General features: G+C 44.4%; 1 protein-coding gene across 3 annotated transcripts in view; it reads left to right on the top strand.

The window, feature by feature from the left end:
* The window catches only part of ATG2B (autophagy related 2B), a 263,381-nt gene that overhangs the window by 56,121 nt on the left and 181,335 nt on the right, over positions 1-25,925 (top strand). For all 3 annotated transcript variants that reach the window (XM_029597896.1, XM_029597895.1, XM_029597894.1), the window contains exons 6-9: positions 4,763-4,942; positions 8,154-8,250; positions 16,256-16,438; positions 23,123-23,277. In XM_029597896.1, the coding sequence (XP_029453756.1) occupies positions 4,763-4,942; positions 8,154-8,250; positions 16,256-16,438; positions 23,123-23,277 (615 nt within the window). The remainder of the gene's footprint in view (positions 1-4,762; positions 4,943-8,153; positions 8,251-16,255; positions 16,439-23,122; positions 23,278-25,925) is intronic.

The following is a 25,925-nucleotide window of genomic DNA, read 5'->3' as shown; positions in this document are numbered from 1 at the left end:
GTGGCCTGGTTTGGCCTCTGTTGGAAACAGGATGCTGGGCTTGATGGACCCTTGGTCTGACCCAGCATGGCAATTTCTTATGTTCTTATGTTCTTATGTACGGTACTAACCCAGATAGCATAAGCTGTGCAAACCGCCATAACCAGTCCGCCTCCCGTGTCACCAACATTACTTATGATGACCCCAGTAGAAGATGCCGATGGTTTCCTGAAAAACTTTGAATGCACAGCACAACTGGCAGGCTGGCCAGTGGACCAGTAGGCTACCTTTCTGGGGAATCTACTCACCAGGAGTAGTCAAGATACCTTCAAAACTGCCTATCCTGAAGGGAGGACCATTCTAGAAAGAGCAGTATTCACCCCAGAAGTCTACCAACAGCAGTTTCAGCGGGGAGTTCTGCAGGCTGGAGAAAACCCAAGGAACCTATTCCACAGACTTAAAGATGTCACTTGCAAGTAGCTGCACCTGAAAGAGAAGACCGGAGTGGGAGTAGTTAAAGCATTGCTGCTGAAACAATTCCTAGACAGACTTGAACAGCCTAAGCGGCAGTGAATCTGCTGACACCTAAACCTTATGATTGAAAAGGTGCTGGAAGCAGGGGAGGCCTATTATCAGGCCCTGACCATGCCTGAATGACCATGGTTCCCAGACAAGCCACTCAAGCCAGATAGAAGATGGTGGAGTCCTAAAGTCAGAGTTCTCAACAACCAGTAATGCAGATCCAGCAGGACTTTTCACAATTCCTGCAAACCTCAGCTGGACCACCATGCCATTTTGCCAGAGACTGTCCCTGCAGGGAAGATGAGTCAATGAACATTAATGCCATGGCCCCACACTTTTTTGTAATTTCGTGGATGTCCCCAGCCAAGAAGTCTCTACTTTTGTGATTGCGATTGAGTTGAATGGCGTTTCAACCCATACATTAGTGGACTCTAGGAGTGTGAAAACGCGCAAATGAAGAGAGAGAGTGAAGCAAGTCCAGATTGACTATGACAGAGTAGTAACCCTGGGATGCATCCATAGGGACCAACAGCATTATCCAACAAGTCGGGTACAACTAAAGATCCCAGTCAGCCAAGACCAAACTGAGGTGGAATTTCCTCCTTGGCTACCCTACTCCGTGGTGATAGGATGGGACTGTTTAAATTTCAAGAGCCTCTTGAACCAGTTCACAACGGGCTTATCCAACCGCAACAGTGAAGAATTGGACTTTCCATAACCCTTTCTTTCTTTTGAAGGATCCAGATAGGTATCATAAAGACTCTAAGGCTCCTAAGTCCTGGATGCAATGCCAACAGGAAAAATATGGTTATGTTGCTAATTTAGAGTCAGCCCAGAAGATAGGGGCAGAGTCAGGGAAAGAACAAAAACCCACTCAGAATGTCTTCCCTGGCCCTTTTGAGTGGGAAAAGGGCGGCGACCCGGGAAGCTTCAGACAGGCACAGAGGGAGGATGAGTCCTTTAAGTGGGCCTAGGAGTGGACAGAAAGTAGTTCCTGAGGTGCAGGTTACAGACCCTGTTCCTCTTTGTTGTGTGATGAAAGGGGACTTACTTTACCAAGTCACTAAATGGTAAATTTTAAGACCTGTGCGCGGGCACACGTGTATGTGCATTTGCCAACTTGTGCATAAGGACATGGCAATTTTATAACATTTGCACGTATGTGCGCACATGGTATAAAATCGGTTATAAATGCATACATGTGCGCACAGTTTTACATTGACGCGTCCATCTGCGTGCAAATGCCGCCTCGATCGCATAAGTGGTGGGGATTTTAGTAGATAACGTGTGTGATTGTCCCCACTAAAGGAGAGGACTTCCTAAACCCCCCTAGCTAACTTGCCTTCTTTTTACCCTATTACCCTTAAAACCCTGCTGACTATCCTAGTTTTTTTTTGTTTCACGAGTTACACGCCATCCGTAGCAGAAGTAAAGTTACATGGAAAGGGACCCTGGTGCGCACTGGTGCGCATAAATACTTGCGCACTGGTTTCATTCATATTTCCTGGAACACCCATGCCCCAGCCCTTTTAGTAAAAAAAATTTTACTTGCATGCTGAGAGATATGCACGTACCCGGGCACCTCTTAAAATTCACGCGGTGTGTGCTGGGCCAATGTATGCGAGTATCTCCCAGTTTGGGCGCACATAGAGCTTTTAAAATTCACCCATAAGGGAAGTGTGGAAGGGGAATTGCTAGAACAACTCCTGGTTCCCAAACCGTATCGCCAGGTCATGCAACTAGCTACCTTCTAGGGGGTTGCCTAGGGGAGGAAAAGACCTGGGAGGAAATATTGGCACAGCTGTATTGGCCAGGCCTACATAACCACTTCCAGTTGTATTGTCAGTTCTGTCCTACCTGCCAGCTCATAAAACTGCTGGTATCCGGGCAGCACCTCTCATCCCCATACCCATAATTGAAACACCTTTTGAAACAGTAGAATGGACCTTGTGAGGCCACTAGAGAGATCTACTTGAGGAAATAAGTACCTCCTTATAATTATGGATTATGCCACAAGATGTCCGGAGGCAGTGCCGTTATGGAATATGAAGACCTCAACGGTGGCGACCGCCCTAATGGAGGTTTTTTTTCTTGACTTGAGCTATCCAAGGAGATCTTAATGGGATCAGAGAACCCTGTTCATGTCCAAGGTAATGAAACAACTCTGCGCCTTGCTCAAGGTAAAAACTCTGTGTACCTCGGAGTATCACCCACAGACCGGCCTCGATGAGCGCTTCAGTCAGACCCTGAAATAAATGTTGAGGAAGTTTGTGGATGAAGATAGCAAGAACTGGGCTGCTTTGATACCCTACATTCTGTTCACAATCCACAGAGCTCGATGGGATTTTCCTTTTTTGAGTTACTATATGGGAGGAGGTTGAGAAGAATCTTGGACATAGTTTGCGAGACTTAGGAAGACGAAGGGAACCCTGGGCAGAACCTCACTGACTACATTCCCCAAATGCAGAATCGCCTAAAAAAGGCTGAGGAGGCACCTGCTTATGTATAGAAAAGGTTCAGGCTATACAAGCCATAGGTTATAATCACTCCATGGTCCAAAAGGGTGATCCTTTGGTGAGAGTGTATTGCATAGGGGTCTTTCACGGACCCACCCAATATAGGGTTGGTTTGGTACATCCCACTTGTCTGGACTGATCTGGGGTAAAAACAGGAAAGGAAAATTGGTTCTTACCTGCTAATTTTCGTTCCTGAAGAACCACAGATCAGACCAGAGACCCATCCTGGTGTAATGTTTTGCTCAAGACCATTGTGGCAAGTCCATCTTAAGTCACATTTTTTTGGGAAGAACTGTCTGGTTGTACATAGTAAGAGCCTTCAGAAGATGACCTGGTTGTTTGTCTCTCCCTTGGACTTCAGGGGTTTGCCTATTGTTTGAGTAAGTGGTTTTTCCTTTATTTTTACAATAGTTGGGGTGGTTGATCTATAATCTGGCTTGGGTACAGGACAATACTGAGGGACTGCATGTGGCACTCTAGGTTAAGTAGCTGTGCCTCAATCTCTTTGGTTCTTTGTCTCCATCTGCTGGTAGGGATGCAAAACCACTTGTCTGGACTGATCTGTGGTACTTCAGGAATGAAAAGTAGCAGGTTTCCTATAACAGTGACCAGCAGAAATATGGACAGGTAAAATGAGAATAATTTTGCAAGGTTGGTCAGGTTAGCTGCTGATGCCACATAGATTGACCAGAGATGAGCGAAAACACAGGCAAAATACTCCCAGACACTCCTGCTTTCAGTTCGAAGTTCTTTTAGAGCCAGCTGCACCGAATATAGTAGAAGCTGGGAACGTGCAGGCTGACCCACCAGTTGGCAGAATAAACGCAGGCACACATTAGCAATAGGAAGCAGGTCAACTGTGAACAAATAGAAAAACACCTGTGGAGACAGGCCAGGTGTAAATTGTGTGGATAGATTTGGTGGGATAATTTTCAAAGCGCACTTAATGTGCATAAGTCCACTTTGAAAATTGATGTATCGTTTACCATGCGTGATTTTACAAAACTACCCCCTGAAAGGCAACACATTGACTAGATGAGTTTATAGTAAGGGCTTTAGTCTAACTGAGGAAACGTAACTGCATGAATCATCCAGGCAGGGCTTGAGTGTTTGCCTGCAGATTGTATGAACTTCTTTGATCTTCATTTTGATGAAAAAATTCAGAAAACCAAAAAAGTTGCAGATTTTTAATAAAATTGGTTGCCTGTCATGATTTTGTTTTCTCTTTTTCAACAGTGTAGTTCCATGTTAACTCTTGGTCCAGATCTGTTAATGAGGTTTCATGTTTGTTAAACATGTGGGGTTGTAGAAGTATAAATAGCAATGGTTTATTTCATGGAGGGAGGGGACAGTTAAATGCAGAAAAGTAATGACATTTTATTCTTTACCGAGATTTTAAACTATGTTCTTTTGCTAGAGACAGCTGAGTAAGCACTTTTAAATATGAAGTTACTAAGTTAAATTCCTGCTCTTGACTGTTAAAGAGTTTTAGAGACCTGTAAAAAAGTATTTTGTTTTATCTTGTATTTAGTTTTGTGTCTATATTTGGGTTTTAAGATATTTTTAGTAATTATTTGTTTTTAATATTTGATGTGTTTACTGTGTACCGTATACTTGTAACCCGCCTAGAACTGAAGGTAGGTGGGCTATAAATTTTTAAATAAATAAATTATAAATCCATTTTTATAATTTTATAACAGATGGAGGGATAAATGTTGATATTTTACCAATATTGTGTTTTAAAGGAGACTGAACCAAAACTTTCTCCCAGCTGGAACCCAAAAATTGTATATGAGCCTCACCCGCAGTTTATGAGAAATGTACCAGAAGTTGCGCCATCCGGCCCGGTGCAGATAGGGAGCTTGACTGGGAGACTGGAGTTTGGACTGACACTAAAGCAGAATGAAGTCATTCCTGGAGCCAAGGTTAGACAAGTTTGTATTGTATGCATGCAGCAAAAGAATTGTCAAGTTTAGTGGTTCTCAATAGGTGTGTCGGGACACACTATGTGTCACAAGGTCCTTGGAGGTGTGTCATAGGGCCAGAAGGGGCTGATTTCTCCTCATCAGCCGAGATGGGGGTTGTTTGACTTCTCCTTTACCAGGCCTGATGGGAGGCTACTCTTTCTTCCTTCTTCTCTTTCTGGCTCAGTGAGAGGCTGTTTCCCCATTCACCCAGATCAAAGCGAGACATTGCCAACTCCTGCTCTTCTGGGTCTGATGGAGCACTAACTTTGTCTTCCTCCGCTGGGCCTGGAAGTGATATTACTGATGTTCTCTTCACTCTATTAAGGAGTGGGGCAAAGAAGGTTGAAGATGCTGGGCAGGGAAGTGGAAGACAGAGGGATTGTGGGGGCTGTTAAACAGGAAGGGATGGGACACAGGGAGTCAGGGTATTTGGCAAGGAGGGGGAGGAAGGAGGTAGGGAGAGTTGAACAGGGGAGAGAGGGAGCACAGGGAAGAGGATTTGAGGGTCAGGAATGCTGGAAAGGGATTAGAACATAAGAACATGCCATGCTGGGTCAGACCAAGGGTCCATCAAGCCCAGCATCCTGTTTCCAACAGTGGCCAATCCAGGCTACAAGTACCTGGCAAGTACCCAAAAACTAAGTCTATTCCATGTTACCATTGCTAATGGCAGTGGCTATTCTCTAAGTCAACTTATTTAATAGCAGTTAATGGACTTCTCCTCCAAGAACTTATCCAATTCTTTTTTAAACACAGCTACACTAACTGCACTAACCACATCCTCTGGCAACAAATTCCAGAGCTTAATTGTGCGTTGAGTGAAAAAGAGGGGATGATTGAAATGGAATAATTGAGAGAAATGAGGAATGATGGGAGCATGGAGGGAGAGTGACAGGATGCAAGAGCCATAATATGTCAGTTTTGAGAATGTGCATTTCTTCTTGCTCTGTACTTTGCTTAGTGTAGAAGAGAATATATTTCTGTTTCTCCAATTTTGCACTGCATGCAGAGTGGCTTTTTGGGCTTTCTATTCCAGTTTTTGTCTCCACATTTGTAATTTGTGATCTTTTATTCCGATTTAAGTGAAAGCCTGTTCTGTGTGTGTGTATGACCGAGGTGAGGTATTTTATTAGCATGTAAGCATTTGTTTCAGTCTTATTTGTTGTGTTTTCTCATTAGGACATGCGTTGGTGGTGCACTACTGCCTTTTTATTGGTAGGGCTATTGCTGTTTGAGTCCTCGGAGTTAGTGCTCTTATTATATGACAGGTTTGCTATACATGTGCTGAGCATTTTCTTTTTTCCAGGTTTGTATTTTACAATGTGCCTGGCAGTAGAGAGATTTTTTTTTTTCTGATACTGAAATGATACCAGTATCAGAATATCTTTTTTGGATGGTGAGTTGTTCAGGGAAATGAATCTGTTATTGGGGGTGGTGGGATTCCTGTGGTGCAGAATATATGTTTAAATGTAGCCCCATGATGGTCATGTGTTCAGTGTGTCACTCGTGTGAGCATCAGCTGTCAGGTGCTTCCCAACAGAAAAAAGGTTGGGGAAATTATCTGGGTTTCTCATTTTCTTCCCTCCCCCTCTCCATTGGCAGCCAATAGTGGAAGCTTACTCTAGGTGTTAGTGTCTCCACATTTTTTTTTTTTTTCCAAATAATATGACCGGAATGAACCTCACTCCTAGGCCAGGGTACGTTGTGTATGATCTCAGTCTCTCAGATTTACTGCTAATGCTTTTCTATATATTTTGTATTGTGCCAAAGAGCTTTCTTCTTAAGTACATAGGGTGTAATCTGTACAGGCAGTTTATCGAGGCGTGCTTGAAAGGTTTTTGTTTTTTTTTTTGGTTTTTAATAAAGCCGGTTGCACCTAATACGATTCAGACTATTTCTGTATCTTTCTGCCACAATTTTTCTTGGGCTCTGATTGTATCTCTTGGTACGTGATGAGCTTCTGTCTCTCCATATGTGGTTCAGAATAGTTGCTTGGTACTGACACTTCTATTAGCAATGCTGATCTTGTACTTTTCTCCAGTTTTCTAGCATCAAGCTTTTTATTGGTTGGAATGGGAATGTCCCAGGCGATCACATCTTGTTCAACTTCTGCATGTCTGTCAGGGTTGAGATCACAGTGTTTCTCTGGTTCAGTGATATTATAGAGTTCATAAAAGTGGAAACTTTCAAAGTGGCGCGCATTTGCCAGCGCACATACATGGACACACCGTTTTTATAACATGCGCGCGTTTATGTGCGTTTATGTGCGTTTATGTGCGTTTATGTGCGCATATTAAAAAAAAAAATCAGCTCTCCGCGTGTACATGCACGCCTGATTTTATATCAACGCGTGCATATGCGTGTGAATGTTGTCTCAAGGACGCGCTTGGTGATGCATTAGGCCTATTTCCCAGTTCCCTCTCAGTTCGCCCCAGTAAAAGAGAGGACTTCCTAAACCCCTACCTGACCTGCCTCCCTTTTACTCTATTAACCCCGACCCTTAAAACCCCACTGACTACCCTTTTTGTTAATTAACCTATTTACGCACAGTCCAGAGCTGTATTTATCACTCTCTCCTCTTTAGGTTTACATTCTCCTCTCTTTAACCATTTCTGTGTCAGACTTAGATCTACATTGGGCTACTGAAGTAACGTTTTGTATTTCCCAGTGTATTTGTGCATTTTGCCACTTGGTTTTCCTTGTTTGCTCATCCAGCTCCTTAAATACTTTTTTTCTCTTCTGCAAATTCTGTTGCTTCTTTCTCTTCCTGTATTATTAACCCATCAGTGTTGCTTTTTAGCATGCTAATGTTAAGCAAACTGCCTCCTAAGGCCTCCAAGCACTGTCTTTGTGATGCCTGGACCAATCTAACCCCATGGGGTAACCAAACACACATAAATTTAACAGTGCCACCAAGTACCTTTCCTCTCTTTATTGACCTATGATTGTCTCCTTTTGGAAGGTATTTACAGACCAGCAGTTTTTATTGCAGAATGGAGCTTGAGCGTGTCTGTTTATTGGAATGCACTATTCTGAGCTTACTTCATCAGTTTGAGGTCTAGAGGGAATTTAGTTACTGTTCTGTATGTGATTATGGATGAATTTAGCAGATAAAATTATTTTAATTCAAATTCTTTATAAAGGCTGTCTATTCCCTTTTTTGTTTTAGCTCAATGTGGATGGACACATAGATTCTTTTCACCTTTTCCTGTCACCTCGGCAGGTACATCTGCTATTGGACATGTTAGCAGCTATTGCTGGACCAGGCAAGTAATTTATCTTCAGTGTCTGAAAAAAGCTGAATATAGACTATCAGAGGTCAATATTGAATAATCTGGCGAGCAGGAACTTTTTCCATATAAATTTATACCTGGATAAGTGTTCAGGTAAATATATCTGGATAAAGTTATCCCAGTAACTTTTTAGGGCAAGTATTTTTTTCAACCAAACTAAGGGGGTCATTTTCTAACGGGATCACACGCGATAGCTTACTAGGGGTGGAGTCGGGGCCGAGTCCACACCGGAAGAGGAGGAGCCGGGGCAACGTGGGGGCAGACTCCGCGATGACTTTGCTGGCGGTAGGCCATGTTGTGGCTGCCAGTAGCGCGCCCAATAGCACCACCTTTCACGGTGGCGCTATTGGGTGCGAAAGCCGGCAGCGATAACACCGCGGTGGTGCGATTGCTGCTGGCTTTCACAGGACCGCCCCCCGCTTCGCCCCCGTTACCGCTGGATTCTCTAAGGTCTTAGAAAATCCAGGCCTAAGCTGGCTAACTTTGTGCATTTAGTGCTGAATTTCAGTGTTACCTAGACAAAGTGAAACTGCACTCTGGGAAATCCCCAAATATCCACTCTTTATACCTTGGTAAAGTTTGTGCAAGTAACGAGTTGCCTGGGCAAAACTTAGATGGGGAGGAAATACTTAGGTTTTGGGTTTTGTCCAGGTAACTCCAAAAGTTACCTGGACAAGCTCTTTAAATATTGACCTCTGAGATAATAGTGAATGTGCTATGCGAAGATGCATGTGACACCTGTGCAACTGTCTTGTTAGAAATGTGTAGTTTTCCTTTTTGCATTTAACCACCTAAAGCAAGAGTTCTCAACCCAGTACTTGGGGACGACCCAGCCAGTCTGGTTTTCAGGATATCATCAATGAATAAGAATGAGGTATATTTGCATGCACTGTCTCATTTATATGAAAATGTATTGCATGCATATTTATTGTGGACATCTTGAAAACAAGACTGGCTGACTGGGTTGAAAACCACTGGTCTAATGTCAACAGAGAGCTGTGCAGTAAATTTTGGATTTCTGTTTAAAGCTATATTATAACCTTGTGCATAAAAAAATTGTAGAAGTTGACATATTTCCCTCTTTGCCACTTTCTACATCCTTACAAGTTATAACTTTTTTCCTAAAAGTTTTTTTTTTTTTTTTGTATGTTGAGAGAGGTTTTTACCTCTCCTGCACTTCTTTCAGCCTTCTAATGTCCTGCTGGACCCTATCAAGGAACTGACTGTAGAGCAAAGGCATAGAAAAGGGTCATGAGGCTGTTCTCAGAGCTTGGAAATTGAGTTTTAAAATCAGCAGATGTGAACACCAAGAGATAGTGGAGATTGCATTTCAATAAGACCAGTGGCGTTAGCTTAGGGCAATGGTTTTTTTTATTCGTTTTTTATTTTTGTGAAGTCTGAATTTTGTCATACAAATCCTGCTGTTCCATAGATGTCACATTCAGATAAAAGAATCTGTGGTGAAACGGGAGTTTTAATATTCATGTGTCGTGTAAAACTCCTTTTTAGTGTGAGAACTTTTTATTTCCCTGATGATTTTAAGTTGGAGAGCAGATGATAGCCTAACAGTACTGTGTTCTACAGCACTAGTAGCTGGAGACAACAGGGTTAATCTTGAACCAGAGTGAGCTGCAGATATCAAGCTCAGAAAGGAGACAGAGTGATGGGGTTAATCCATGAGCCAGAGCAAGTTACTGACATCATGCTGTGAGAGGAGGCAGTTTGAGAATCCTTTCAGCTGGGATTTATAGCTTTGTGCCAACAGCAAATTTCCTAGCAGGTATACAGATGGACTCAGGACCAGTGGGTTTTGCACCTCTGCCAGCAGATGGAGACATAGCAAGCTGACGTCACAGTATATATACTCCTACTGTGACATCAGCTTGCCAGTATTCTCCGTCTCCAGCAGATGGTGACATGCATCTCCCTACTGGGGATTACTTCAGATTTTAGAAGAAGAATTTTATAAAGAAAAGAAAAAAGCCCCTCTTTCCTGCGGTCATACCAAATGGTCCCTCTCCAGTTGAGAATTCCTGAGGTGATTTCCGGGGTCCCTCAGATGTGTCCAGTAGCTGGTTTTTCAGCCAGCATGGACTTAGCTGATAATACAGCTTAAAGGCAGCAGGTGCAGGACGCCTAGCACAGCGGTGACGGCAGATGCCCTTTCTCCCCACAGCCGGAGACCTTCTCTGTACTCAGCCAGGAAGGGCTGGGTTTGCGTAAATTTAAAAAAAAAAAAAGAAAGACAGAGCAGAGGAATTGTGTAGGATTTCCTCTGATCTCTGTGCTCGGCCCACTGTTCCGACATTCATTCCCGCTTCTGTTGGGTTTAAGGGCACTGGGCAGCCTGGCAGGTTGAGCAGCTCGGGTGGGCAAGGCCCCGCTGTTAGACTTTTTCCTGTGCACTGCTTGGTAAGCTGCAGCGGCATTATTGCGTGCTTTTATGCGTGTTCGGCTGCTCTCTACAGGACCATTGGTGTGTGCAATGCATCCAGCTGTGCATCTGAATTGTGCTCCCAGTTTCTTTTCGGCGCGCTATCTGTGCATACATTCTAAAACGTATCGGTTGTGTGCCCAGGTTTGGCTTAGTTTTACGGTGCATAGACTTGGGGCACCTAACTTTTGTTCACATAAATTTTGTGGGCTTAAATTTTTTTTCTGTATGAATCGCCTGGACACACATCTTCAGTAGCCTTTTAAGCGTACTGACAAACTAATGGTGCCAGTGACCAAGAAACCTAAGCGCCTTTCTCTCAGCATTGTCTGTCATATTCAGCTTGGAGTGCCCTCTAACATGTGTCAGCGCTACTTAGAGACTCAGGGAGAATTATCTTCCTCTGATTTTGCTAAGCCTGGTTCTTCCCAGATTGATGATGGCCTGGTTAAGGACTTGCCCGGAGGAACTCCTGACCTTGGAACTCCCTTGACCGGTTCCTCAGCAGGGGATGGCAGCTCAGTGCACCCCGCACAAGTGCCTTCTGGTTTTGGCGTGGATCCTTCTACCTTTTCTTGGGTAGAACTTTTTCTAGGATTGCAATCTTTTCTTCAGGCACCGTCCTCAACCCCGCCCAATCCTGTCAGGTCAGATCCTCAGGCAGTGGCCCCTCCCTCTTCCGGTTCTATGTTTAAGCGCTGAAGCACAGCTCTGTTAGTTACGGGTATTCCCGACAGGAATCCGGATGGCACTGATGATGAGGCAGATCCTGACTTTCTGGAAGATGGGGAAATTCCTCTGGGACTGAAACCGTACAGGACTATGTTGCGGTTCTTTCATACAGATGAACTGCTGGCCCTGATTTCCCAGACTTTGAAGATGCTGGAAGTGCCCAAACCAAAGAAAAATCCCATTTTGGTTTCCTTGCGTAAAACCTCTTGTTTTTTCCCAGTTATAGAAGCCATTCAAGAATTGATTGATGTTGAGTGGGATGCTCTGGAGGCAAATTTCAAAGGGGGTCAGACATTGGAAGGCCTGTACCCTCTGGATCCAGTGGTTAGAGAGCGTCTGTGTTTTCCAAAAGTGGATGTGCTTGTCTGTGCCGTCTCTAAGCGGACGACTATCCCCTTGAAGGATGTGCATGATAGGAGGATTGAGGCCATCCTTAAGCAAGCATTTGAAGCAGTGGCAATGGTACTGCAGATAGCTTCCTGTTGTGCCCTGGTGGCTGCTCTAGTCTGCTTCTCTCTCAGGAGGTTGTTGATTCTGGAGTGAATTCCAGAGCAGTTATGTAATCCGCTGCCGCCTTTTTAGCAGATGCAGGCTGTGTTTTGGTCTGTACCTCGGCTAGAGGAATGGCTTCAGTCAATTGTGGCTGCGAAATTGGTTGACTGACACGACCTCCACAGCTAATCTTACGATATTGCCTTTTAAAGGCTCGCACTTGTTTGGGAGCAAATTGGAGAAACTGGCCAGTAAGTGGGGTGAATGCCCAGTTCCTTGGTTGCTGGATAAGAAGCAGTTGCAGCACCCCTTTGGTATGAGGGGTCATCTCAGGGGTTCCAAGCGGTTTCATTCCTACAGAGGACTTGGCCTTTCGGCAGGTCTCAGTCCTTTCATTCCAGAGAGCTCAAGCGAGGCGTGGGCTCAGGTCCCGAGCCTCACAATGAAGGTTTGCCAACCCACCCCTGGGAACAAGAGATAAGGGGACGTCTCTCTCTTATCAGAGGTGGGTAGAGATCACATAGGATCAGTGGGTCCTGGAGGTGATACGAGAAGGATATGCACTGGAATTTTACAGTGTTCCTCAGGATGTGTTCATGGTGTCTCCTTGCCACTCGCCACAGAAGAAGTAGGCAGTGGAATCTACCTGTCAAGGCTCATTCTACTAGGGCTCAGGCAGTGTCATGGACGGATGTTAGATTGTTGTCTCCCATTGACATTTGCTGAGCTACGATGTAGTCCTCCTTACACACTTTTTCCAGGTATTATTGTCTGGGTGTGCAGGCCTGGGAGGATTCAGCCTTTGCACGTGCAGTGTTGACTGGACCATGGGCAGTCTCCCACCCTATATAGGAGTAGTTTGGGTACATCTTACTGGTCATGAACCCATCTGTCTACATGCTAGGAAAGGAGAAATTACTATTTACCTGATAATTTTGTTTTCCTTAGTGTAGACAGATGGACTCAGCTTCCTGCCCTTGGCTGCCGAAAGATTATGTTAATGGTCCTCCTCTGGGGCTACGTGTTCCAGGGGACTACTGGTAAGTGTTCATCAAGTTCCTAGATTGGGGTACATACATTCATTGCCTGAGTTCAGTGTTTCCTGTTGATTGAGTGCAGTAATGGTTGACGGTTTTTAATCAGGTTTTTTGCTAGTCTGTTCACAATTGCTTTTGAAGAGAATACTGGCAGGCTGATGTCTCTGTAGGAGTATATAAACTGTGACATCAGCTTGTTCCATCTCCTTCTGCTGGCAGAGGTGCATTACCCACTGGTCTTGAGTCCATCTGTCTACACTAAGGAAAACAAAATTATCAGGTAAATAGTAATTTCCTCAAATTACTCAGAATCCTCAATATCTAACTGTGAGCAAACTGATTTAAGATAGCAGTTAATGTTATTGTAAAAATTCCTTTTCTTTCACCCCTATGTGTTGTATTGCAGTTTTTAATCTTTTTTTTGTTCAGTGTAAATCCTTTTTAGTTATAAACTTTTTAGTTTATTAGCACTGTGTTTGCAGCTGAGTAGTGACCAGGTAGTGAGTTGTTATAGGAACCCAGTATTTTTAGTTAATGGTCTGTGAATGTCTTTCTGAGAACCTTGTGACCTGGGAGTAACTTGTGTACAAGATACTTGCCCAGAGGCAAGCAGAAACCCAGTTGGCAGGTGAGTGGTTGCCAGGAGAGAAGCAGGGCACAGGTGCAGGAGAAGCCTGCATACTGCCTGCTGGGACCCTCAAGTCGCCAAGGATTTAACTCCTGGTGGGTGGTATAGATAGCATGAGGGCTTTACATGGCAGGTTCTATTTAAATGGCGTTCCCTGTACGTACCCGGATCAATCCAGACTCGCTTTCACTGTTCATGAACTGCTAAAATAATTTATGCCAAGTAGCTTATTTAAGTATAATGTGGATTACTTTAAAGCATGCATGAAACTTTTAACAGCATTTCATGTGCATTATTAAAGCGCTTTAATGCTCTATTCACCAAAGAGCATAACATGCTTAAAATTGGGTTTTGCATGTGTAAATGAACTTTACTTGTGTAAGTGGGTTTTTGAAAATTTGCTACAATTTGTGCCATTGAATTGTCCATAGGAAATTCACTGGTAAGAGCATTTTACATGCATAAATCACTTTTTAAAATTGCTACGATGATAGGGTACATTTACATGTGTAACTCCTTTTAAAATTATCATCTTCAGGGTGAATTTTAAGAGTTGCTTGCATTTAAAAGGTCCATATACGCGAGTATAAGGGCTGAGCACGAGCAACCCATATTTTGAAACTGGCAAATTACATGAGTATATGCATTTGCTCAAGCAACAAATAAAGGGGCGAAGTTAGAGTAGTGCAGGGCCAATATTTATATACGTAAATCCTGATTTTAAAACCGGTGACTGCACTGCTCGTAGACCAGCACTAATTTACTTCTGCTCTTTGTCAGGTGTAAGTCTGAAAATAACTCGTTATAGCCAAAAACTGCCTGGGTGAGGGTTCTTTGTAAACTGGGGGGAGTGCAGGCTGAAGAACCAGAGGGGTCTTGACCTAGAGATAGACTGAGCAAACTGGTGGACGAAATGGTCAAACTGGCTATTTTCTTTATGCACGCATGTTTTAAAATGTGCTCACTTGCACATGTAAAAGCCGACAGGTCCAATACGCGAATAAAGTTTCCTTGCATAATCGCTTAAAATTAGGAGCATATATGCATGCACATGATAGGCGTATTTTAAATTATATCGGCTGGATTTTAAAACCCCGGCACACGTAAATCCTGGGGTTTACCCACGTGGCTGGGCCTTACGTGGCCGGGCCTTACATGTGCCGGTACGCGAGTAAGTGCCGGGGCCTGAAAAGGGGGCGGTCCGGGGGGGCAGAGAGGGGCAGTCTAGAGGGCGAGTAAGGGTGGGGCTGGAGGCGCCGGTACAGCGGTCATTTGCTACTGTGTCGGGGGGACGCGTGCCGGCAGTTGGCCGGCGCGTGCAAGTGGCTTCTGCAGCAGCAACTTATCAAAAAATAAAACCAGTAGATTAGGTTTAGGGGGGTAGGGAAGTTCCCTCCAAGTTCGCTCCTTAATTGGAGTGGACTGGGAGGGAACTGGGGAAAGCTCCGATGCGTCGCCATGCACCTAGCTAAAATCTACCCCCCCCCCCCCGCAGCGCGCACAGATTACAAAATCCGGTGCGCATGTGCACGCGGCCCGCCGATTTTATAACGTGCGCGCCAGCGCGCACGTTATAAAATTTTGTGTCCATGTGTGCGCACGCATGCGTATTTTTAAAAAAATCTACTCCTATGTGCGTACTTACATGGGTAATTTAAAATTCAAGTGCTTGTGCGCTTGCGCTCACATAAGTACATATGCGGGCGCCTGTGCGCTCATTTTAAAGTTACCGTTCCTGTGAATAGTGTGTTAAATTCACTACAACAAACTGGATGGGGCGATGCTATGCCAGAACCATTTACTGAACAAGGGAGCACTATGCTGGAGTTGGGGGGTACCAGTTTCAATTTTTGCTCAGGATGCTGATTATACAAAAAATCATGGGCTAAGACCTCTATCGCTGATATTAATGAGATTTTTGCAAATACTAGTGAAAAAAAATTTTTTTGAATGAATAAAATATACTTTTTGCACCTACATAATGTGGAACATACTTATTTAATGTGGACTGTATTAGGATGCTAATCAGGATGCTGATTAGCCTAGAGTTGGCCCTTTATTTCATATCCTAGCCAGACCACATTTTCAGGACAGATCAACGTGGTCTTGACAAGCATTTCTGGAAAGTAAGTTCCATTAGTCCTTTGTGGAATATCTTAAGTACAGCAGCAGTGGTAAAATGTTTGCTGGAAGAGTAGCACATTTTGTAACAGTTAGCCCAGTTGCTTTCCTATAAGCTACCATGTGAAGAAATCGCCCCAGAATGCCATAGGGGAAACAGATCTACAAGTTTCTGCTCTTGTCATGGTTTATAGAGGGAACAGCTGTAGCCAGGCTTCTGCTCAGGTTTGAAAGCATTAGTGGGAATTCTGCTAGACTTCCTTTTCCTTTTTTTTTTTAAAAACCCAGCTTAAATAAATACATCATATTCTCCGCTCTCCTACGGTTGGGGCTGTTTAGCTCCTAGATTCTTGGAGCTGGATTTTCAGACTTGAAATATGGACTAGAGTTGCCGACAGACAGAAAGTCTGTGCGCCGGGTGGTGTGTTCTTTGCAAGTCAAGGAGCAGAAGGGAGAGGTGACTGATCGATTGGAAATCATAGATTGACCGTGTATTATATCTCTTTTTTTTTTTTTTATTGTTCTCTTGTTTAGAGAGCTGCAGCAGGATAGCGTTGTCAAATAAAGACAGAAAGAACCGTCCCATGCAGCAGGAGGATGAGTACCGCATTCAGATGGAGCTGAAACGTTGCTTAAGGAAAGAGTCTTTGTCCGGAAGAGCATCATCTGAGCAGAGTTTCTATGAAACAGACACTGCAAGAACCCCTTCCAGCCGTGGTGAGTGATGAGAATGATACAAAATCGGCAGATGGCTCGCTTCGCAGTCCTAAAATTCTGTGCAGACACGCTTTTTTTTTTTTTTTTTTTTTTTTTTGGCGTGACCTTCATTATTTTATAGATATGCCAGCACACAACAAACAGAATTAGAGAAAATGTGCCTCATATCGTTCATTCTAGCATTGTAGCTCAAAAATCCTTTTGAATTGCGTAAGAATTTGCTATGTTTGCCGTTCCGGCAGTCTTACTTCGTTTCCACAACCGTTTTGTGAACCATTTAGAAGGCCTCAGACTGGTTCACTTAAGTGATATGAAAGACTTGTGAATTTACAGTTGAAGAGATCCAGGAGTTCCTGCAGAATAATTTTGAATTTTAGGGTCTTGAGATTTATTTTCTGAAACACTTAGGATTCAGATGGATCGTTCCACAAACAGCTTGCAGTAAAACTGTTGTGACATTTAAAAGATTTTACAACATTTGTTTCTGTCATTGGTGGGTAAAGCATGGAAGGCATTGTGGATTTTTCCTCTTATCATATTACAGCGGGAAGGATTTTTTGTTGCAAGCCTGCTTTCCTCTTCGCTCATGCCAGACCAAGCTGAACCCATGGATTATGTGTCCCCTGCCAGCAGATGGAGCAGAAGAAAACACTCCAAGGTGACTTCTCTCCCTCTGTAGGGGTCTGGGGCTGCCTTCAGCTTTTCAGTATTTCCCTGTCTCCAGCAGATAGTGCAGACGTGTGGACGGTGCTGCAGCTATGAGTAGGCCGCACCCGAGAATGCCTTAGGCTCAAGTTCCCAGTGGCGCAGAGGTCATGTCTTGGGGGTACTCTAGGTGATGCTTCTGGTGGGACTGATTCTCCCTTCCCCCTTGGGAACCTACTCATTTGGGGTCTGAGTTCCCCCCACTGATGTGTCAAGCACTAGGTGAACCCCAGGTGACTTTGTTTTCTTGGTGGATCTGACAGCAAGAGTTACTGACTGTACACTTTCCCTCTATTCTGGGAGAGCTACAGGGAGGCAGTAGTTTATTTTCTGAAAACAAAAAAGGCTTGCAGCACAGCCTTTTCTCTGGACACCCTCTCAGTCTCCTATGGAGGGGATCTGAGATGATCACTCTCCCATCTCTCGCCCTCTGCTGACTTCCACTATGACTGTAAAAAGTGGGAAATGCGGTGCCACAGGTAAGTCATGATGGCTCAGCATGTCAGCAGGTACATTTGCCTGACTGGGCAGGCACCAGGCAGTTGACTGCAAACTGCAGTGAGTCAGTACTCTGCCAAGAGCAAACCTGGGTGGGTTCCCCAGACTGAGCCCTGGCCTCTACAATGGACAGCAACACTGTAGTGCATATAGAACAGAGCCTGGTCGGCACCATTTTTGGCCAAATTAGCAGATATTTTATTGCTGTTTCATGCCAAAAATAAATAATAAATTAAGCATTCCAGAATCTTTACCTCCCTCTTCCCTCTGGTAGTCTAACAGAGACTTTCTGTGGGGCTACGTATTTCCTGTTGTACACAGCAGATCCTACACAGCTCTAGTTCTCTACTGAGTTGTTATTTCAGCAGGTGACCTCACATGCATGTGTTGCAGCTGCTCTTTCTTGCCCGCTTTGATAGCTGAGTGATGGAGGGAACAGCCTGCAGAAATGTCTCTTATCCTTTGCAGAAATAAAGATTCCCAAAGTATCTTTTAAGGTTAAATTAGGTTTATGAGGCCGTAGATTTCTGTAGCCTGTTGTATAAAAAAAACCAAAACCCAAACCTTCCAGGGTGGTTCACCTTGGGCAGCAATTTTGGATTTCTCAAGCCCTTCCTAACTCTTGTCCATGATCTTGCACAGAAGAACTTTAGCTTGTCTTTGTATCATTTGGGGTGCTAGGATAGCCACTGGGAATTGGCTGGCAAAAGGAGGAGAAAGATAGCCGATCCAGCAGACAGGGGGCAGTTGCCTCCTCAGAAAAGGATAATGCCTCAGTGGGGAGAGACTGTTAAGGAGAGAGAAGCTGATGACCTTTAATGCTAGGGCATGACCTTCTGCTGCTCTTGGATGAGCAAAGGGAGGCAATAATAGAGGGATCCCTTTATCCTGGGTGCTGTTAGACCCCCTCCGCTCCTTCTGACCGTTTGGAAATGGGATCTCCTCAGTTTGAGACACTTGGATCCAGCCTTAAGTTGTACAAGACTATGAGGGATTTATGTTTCCCTCTCAGGGAAGAGAAAGGATATGGTGTTAGATCCCCTGGGGGGGTTGTCTTCATCTTTTAAGATCACAGTCTGTGGCTAGAATCACAACATTCAAGGTTCCCCATGATAGAAAGATTGAGACTACATAAACAATCTTTCTTTTTTCTGTAGTCTCTCTCCCAGGCAGCTAAGTGTAATGATTTTGTGACTCAGTCCTGCATTGGGTCCAGCATCTGTCAGAGGCAGCCATGATCACCTTCCCCACAGGTAACAGTGTGCTGAGGGGGGAGTTCACAAGCCTGCAACTCTTGGATGGATTTACAGCTGGTAAATCTTGCACGGTGGAGATAAGTGATGCTAGGAGCTCCTTCAGTCAGATCCCTTATGTGGCCTGGCACAGTTCAAGATGGGGCCACAGTGTTTACACTTGTGCTTCTCTGGAGCTCCCCAACAGATTGATGGCCACTGCTATATTGACCTTTTCTACAGTTTTAGGCTCTCTAAGAGATTAACTGTCCTTTGGAGTGGTCCTGGAAGTTTAGGGACCAAAGTTCAGAGGTTGGCTAAGGGTGCTTATTGGAAGACCCTCTTTCCTTCTAGCTCTTCAATACCAGTCCTGGTTGGGGCTGTTTCAGAGACTATAAGCAATCTGCTCAGGCAATCTCTCTCTCCTTCAGGACAAAGGGTTTGGCTGCTGTGTTCTTGGCGTTTCCCTCACATCGATTCTTGGAGCCTTCTGCTCTGAGTGGTTGGACACCACTCAAGAGGACTTCCTTGTTCCCCTCTGTGTAGGCGTTAGGGTTGAGGATATTAGACTGGTACAGTCAGCCATGTGTTTTGAGGCCAAAAGAAGTCAGGGATATAGTAATATTTATTTCAGGTCTCCCAGAAAGGATAGTGGTTTCTCCTATTCTTCCCCATGCAAAATGGCCATCCTCTTCTTAGTGGGTTCTCAGGATGGATATACAAAGGCATTCCCTCTTATCTACTGTAGGGGTTATCCTGGATCCATTACTGAAAGCTAACCATGACCACGGGCACCTGTTGATTAAGGCATAGTAAAGAACATAAGAACATGCCTTACTGGGTCAGACCAAGGGTCCATCAAGCCCAGCATCCTGTTTCCAACAGTGACCAATCCAGGCCAAAAGAACCTGGCAAGTACCCAAAAACTAAGTCTATTCCATGTTACTGTTGCTAGTAATAGCGGTGGTTATTATCTAAGTCAACTTAATTAATAGCAGTTAATGGACTTCTCCTCCAAGAACTTTTCCTATGCAGGGAGGGACTCTGATTCCTCCTATAGTCAGATGTTTGACTACTCAGGTTGAATCAGAGCAGAAAAGCCATTTGGGAACAGCCAGGTTTATGCAAGTGTCAAACCTCTAGGTATAACTATCTTGAGCAGTAATTAGTCGTCCATTGTACCTGAAGACTGGAGAGTGGCCCATGTAACCCCAATATTTAAAAAGGGCTCCAGGGGAAACCTGGGAAACTATAGACCAGTGCCAAGAAAAATTGTGGAAACTGTTAAAGAATAAAATCATAGAACATATAGAAAGACATGGTTTAATGAGATACAGCCAACATGGATTTACCCAAGGGAAGTCTTGCCTCACAAATCTCCTACATTTTTATGAAGGGGTGAATAAACGTGATCAAAGGTGAACTGGTAGATGTGGTGTATTTGGATTTTCAGAAGGTGTTCGACAAAGTCCTTCATGAGAGGCTTCTAAGAAATCTAAAAAGTCATGGGATAGGTGGCGATGTCCTTTCGTGGATTACAAACTGGTTAAAAGACAGGAAACATAAGAGTAGGATTAAATGGACAATTTTCTCAGTGGAGATTGGGTAGTGAAGTGCCACAGGGATCTGTACTGGGACCAGTGCTTTTCAATATATATATAAATGATCTGGAAAGGAATACGACGAGTGAGGTAATCAAATTTGCAGATGGTATAAAATTATTCAGAATAGTTAAATCACAAGCGGATTGTGATAAATTGCAGGAAGACCTTGTGAGACTGGAAAATTGGGCATCCAAATGGCAGATTAAATTTAATGTGGATAAGGGCAAGGTGATGCATAAAGGGAAAAATAACCCATGCTATAGTTAGGTTCCATATTAGGAGCTACCACCCAGGAAAGAGATCTAGGCATCATAGTGGATAACACATTGAAATCGTCGGTTCAGTGCAGCAGCAGTCAAAAAAGCAAACAGAATGTTGGGAATTATTAGAAAGGGAATGGTCAATAAAACGGAAAATGTCATAATGCCTCTATATCGCTCCATGGTGAGACTGCACCTTGAATACTGTGTACAATTCTGGTCGCTGCATCTCAAAAAAAGATATAGTTGCAATGGAGAAGGTACAGAGAAGGGCGACCAAAATGATAAAGGGGATGGAACAGCTCCCCTATGAGGAAAGACTAAAGAGGTTAGGACTTTTCAGCTTGGAGAAGAGACGGCTGAGGGGGGATATGTTAGAGGTGTTTAAAATCATAAGAGATCTAGAATGGGTAGATGTGAATCGGTTATTTACTCTTTCGGATAATAGAAGGACTATGGGGCACTCCATGAAGTTAGCGTGTGGCACATTTAAAACTAATCGGAGAAAGTTCTTTTTCACTCAGTGCACAATTAAACTCTGGAATTTGTTGCTAGGGATGTGATTAGTGCAGTTAATGTAGTTGGGTTTTAAAAAGGTTTGGATAAGTTCTAGGAGGAGAAGTCCATTACCTGCTATTAATTGTTGACTTAGAAAATAGCCACTGCTATTACTGGCATCAGTAGCATGGGTTAGACTTAGGTTTTAGGTACTTGCCAGGTTCTTGTGTCCTGGATTGGCCACTGTTGGAAACAGGATGCTGGGCTTGATGGACCCTTGGTCTGACCCAGTATGGCATATATTATGTTCTTATGGCTTTCCCAGTCTCTGGAGTATAGGGAAACCCTCTCATATCCAAAGAAGAAATTGGTCTTATGGCCTTGAACTTCAAGGGATGAAGACCTTACTCCCAGTTCCCAGACCCCTCCATTTCAGTGAGCATGCACATTCTGCAGGTCCTAGGCTCCAGGGCAAAGATCCTGAAAGTAGTACACCGAGTGCAAACTTATGTGTCTCACTCAATTTACACTCCTCTCAGGGTAATATCCAGTAGTCCAGTGCCACAAGGCTACTTTCTCTGCCTCTTGGGAGGTGAGAAGAAACTTGAACAGATGACGTTTCCTAGCTGTCTGCTGCAGGGACTGGATTTGCAGTCTCCTTTATGATGATTTCACACCTTTAGCATGAGCTTTATAGGTTAGGCGGGGATTATGATTCAGGTCAGCTGAAGTAGGCAGGAGTCCTAGTGTAGAACCAATGCGTTCAAGTCTAGGGGTGAGGGCCAAAACCAATCATCTATTCAGAAAACCTGGCCTGTAGCTCAGGAGAAGGCAGCCTGGATGGGGGCAATCGGTGAAATACCAGTAGCTGATGTGAATAAATTGAGGAAATCTAGAAACACTTCGACGTGCTGCATCAAGAATTTTCAGGTTCAAGGGGCTGTCAATCCCATAAGCATGCAGGACTCCTCATAGGCAGAATCAGCACCTGTCTTTGCAGAGTGAAATGGCAGATTAGCGCCCTTTTCTCTGTTGCAACCCTGCTCTAAGGACTTCAGTGTAGGTTTGCAAGCTGGGAAAGGCTATTCCTTGGATGCAGGTGAACTGAAAGCTATTGTAGCATCCACCTGCCCAGTCTAGGTGGAGCTTTGGTATGTCCCACTTGTCTGGCTTGGTCTGGCATGGACCTGTTAACTACCTTTCCTTTAGTCCTGCCATACCAATCCAGAACCCACCCAAGGAAGCTGCAACAATCAAGGGTTCTCAGTTTGACAGGTTCAGAAAACTAGCTGCAAGTGCATTGTTCACCATAAAAGTAGTTAGCCTAATCAAGACCTTGGTATATGATTATCTAATTCCTGGGTTAACGACCATGGAGTGCAGTTTCTTAGCAGCAGCAGGTTTTGGTTTTGGTGGTGATTTGGAAACCAAAACAAACAATTGCATTTGGTTGTCTTAGCTTTGACATAAGATACTGAAGAGCTGAAGGCAGCACTAGACCCCTGTTAGGGATGTGCATTTGTTGGTCTTTCATTTAATTCGTTTTACAGTATGCCTGTATCTCCTTTATGCATGTAAGTGTCTGTGCTTGTACAGTGGGAAATGTACACGTGTACTGTGAAATGAATGAAACAAATGACCAATGATTGCACATCCCCAACACCTATAGAGGGCGAGAAGTCGTCTTTGAGCTTTTTATTCTCTGTCTCCATCTGCTGGCAGGGGGTACATAACCCACTTGACTAGACTGGTCTGACAAGACTAAAAGAAAGGAAATTAACAGGTAAGTTTAAATTTCACCTTATATGTTTTTCTTCTTTCATTGACATGATCTTACTTGCTTTTGGACAGAAATGAATTGAATTATGTTTCCTTTTTTGTCTGCAGAGGAAGAGGTTTTCTTTTCAATGGCAGATATGGACATGTCTCACAGTCTGTCATGTCTTCCTCCCCTCGGAGACCCTCCCACTGTGGACTTGGATCTGTCTTTAACAAGTACATACACCAACACTCCAGCAGGATCCCCTCTCAGTGCTACTGTGGTACAGAATTGATTATTTAAGGATAGAGACCTTTAAGCAGGGCTGTAACTAGGCGTGGGCAAGAGGGGAAGATGCCCAGGGTGCAAAGCCCCTTGGAGGCAGAAACATGACTGAAATGCAAATGGATGAAAAGCCTGGAAGAGTGTTATTCTTGTACCATTTTGGATTGGTGGGGGACAGGTTAGGAAAAGAGAAATGGGAATTTGAGCGGAGGGAGTGGGACATGAGCGAGGATCAGGGTGGGGGCAGAAGGCACAAATACGCTTGCCTGCCCTGGGCACTAAAATGCCTAGTTATGACTCTGGCTTTTAGGGAACAGTCCTTTTACTCTGTATAATCTATTTTTATGTCTTATCTTCCTAGACAATTGTTTTTGTCTGTATTATAATCAAACTTTACATTCTTAAATTTATCATTGTTGATATAGTGAATAAAGAATAGCACTGAGTGTAATCCGAAGCAACTCAAACCAGGTTGTCAAATTAATGGCAACATTAGCTACAATGGTGTGTGTTCCATTCTGCTTAAAGCGACTTTGTACCCCTGTTCCATTTTCCCCCCTCCCCGTTATTTTCAGCATCTTTCCTCTTGCCTGTCCTGTAACAGCAGCAGACTCCTGCATTTGGGACCTGTAAATAGTCACACTACTTGTGTGTTTGTTAATGATAGTTCAAAAAGTAACGTTTGTCGGAGTTGAGGTGTTTGTGCCGAGATTAATATTTGTTATTATTATTATATTATTAATTTGTGGAGTTGAATAAAGTTAAAAAGAAAAAAGTACTTAAGGCAGTAGCGCAGTTCTGCTGTGTAGGCAGCTTCCTCCTCATTGCTTTGGCGGCTGGTGTGTTTATTTTTGTTTGTGGGGTTGTTTTAGTGCTGAGGTAGTTCTTTTTTCTCTGCTGTCAGACAACTTTTTCCCCGACTGCAATGGGCTGCAAGTCAGTATGCCGTGCGTGCGGCTTGGCACAGTTGCGTCTCAACCAGCTCGGGTTGTGCGCCGGATGCTCAGAGGGCAGAAAGGGATCATCCAATGGCCCGGAAAGCACAAAAAAGTGTCAGAGGTCCACCGCTCCCGCCTTTGCACAATTCCGAGGTTCAGGCTGGGGTGCTGATCCCTTCCTGCTCAGCGTAGGGATGGTGGCCATTTTGGATTCACTTTTGGCCGTTCCCGCACCATCGGGGGGGGAGAGGGATGTTCCCCCCCCCCCCCATGCTGCCAGTCCCTAGCTCCTATCCTATGGGGGCTGGACATCATGTCCTCAGCAGACTTTTTATACTGCTGCATGAGGCTTTTATGCTGGTATACATATTAGGTCTCAGCCACCAGGGAGCTATTCTGTGGGGCCAAGGCAGAATAGTTCTTTACAAGACATGTTTCCCCTGTCCAGAGATTGTTGGGTCCTCCTTCGGGATCAGACCAGGTGGGATTAGTCAAAGGATTCTGATGTAGCTCCAGTGAGGGCAGGGGATTCACCTGGCCAGGATTTATCGGTAGATTCAGTGGCAGAAGGTGTGGGTCAAGGGGATGATCCTGAGAGAATCCTGGTCCCCAGGGGGATGACCCGAAGGTAGTCCGTCTTTTTAGGAAGAAGGAGCTAGGTGCCTTACTTCTTCAAGCTTTTCAGGTATTTGGGGTTAAAATGCCCGAGGAGGACTCTGTTTTGGAGAGGGCAGATCTGGTCCTGGATGCTATTCGGGGTCCCCCGACAGCCTTCCCATATCACAAGTCGGTTATGAAGCTGATGGAAACAGAGTGGGGAGCTTCTGATTCTAGTTTAACGGTGGGAAGGGCCATGGCGAAGCTTTATCCATTGCCTGAACAGATGTTGGAGCTTTTTGCCCTGCCTAAAGTCGATGCTGTGGTTTTAGCGGTTACAAAAAAGATGATTATCCGTTGGAAGGGTCTACGGCTTTGAAAGACGTACAGGATAGTAAATTGTAAATACTCCTCAAGAGGATTTTCGAGGTCTTGGTTCTAGGTTTGCGTGCTGCTATTTGTACTAGCTTTATGCAGCGTGCTTGTCTGCGCTGGGTGCAACAGATGCAAAAAAGCCTGCCGAAGTCTGGCGAGGAGGCGGTCATGGCCAAAAGTGTTGAGGTGATGGTCGCTTATGGTGCAGATGCTCTGTATGATTTGGTTCATACTTCGTCTCGGATTATGGGATCAGCAGTTTCCACCAGGAGATTGCTCTGGCTGCGTAATTGGTTGGCAGATATTTCCTCCAAGTCGTAGTTAGGCTCACTGCCTTTTAAGGGTCGGCTCTTGTTGGTGAGGACCTCGAGCACTTGATGCAGTCTCTGGGAGGACAATAAAGTCCTCAGGTTACCGGAGGATAAGCCTAAGGGCAAGAGATTTTTCTAGGTGCGTTCTCGTTTTTGGGTCGATAGGAGGACTCGTCCAGCAAGAGCAGTGCCAGGTTCGCAAAGGCAGTTTTCTCTTTGGGGACAGTCCTGGGGTCAGTCCTTTCAGGGTGCCCGAAGACCGTTCCAGGGCACCACCAGGGGTGGTGCATCTGGAGTTAAAGCTCGCAATGATGTGAAGCTGGTCCACTCTGTCGTTCCTATTATAGGAGTCCATTACCTGCTATTAATTAAGTTGACTTAGAAAATAACCACTGTTATTACTAGCAACAGTAACATGGAACAGA

The sequence above is a fragment of the Rhinatrema bivittatum genome, chromosome 4, assembly GCF_901001135.1.
Source record: "Rhinatrema bivittatum chromosome 4, aRhiBiv1.1, whole genome shotgun sequence".
Classification (NCBI taxonomy): domain Eukaryota; kingdom Metazoa; phylum Chordata; class Amphibia; order Gymnophiona; family Rhinatrematidae; genus Rhinatrema; species Rhinatrema bivittatum.
Note: the sequence above shows the minus strand (reverse complement) of the source record. Positions and strands in the feature narration are given on the sequence as shown.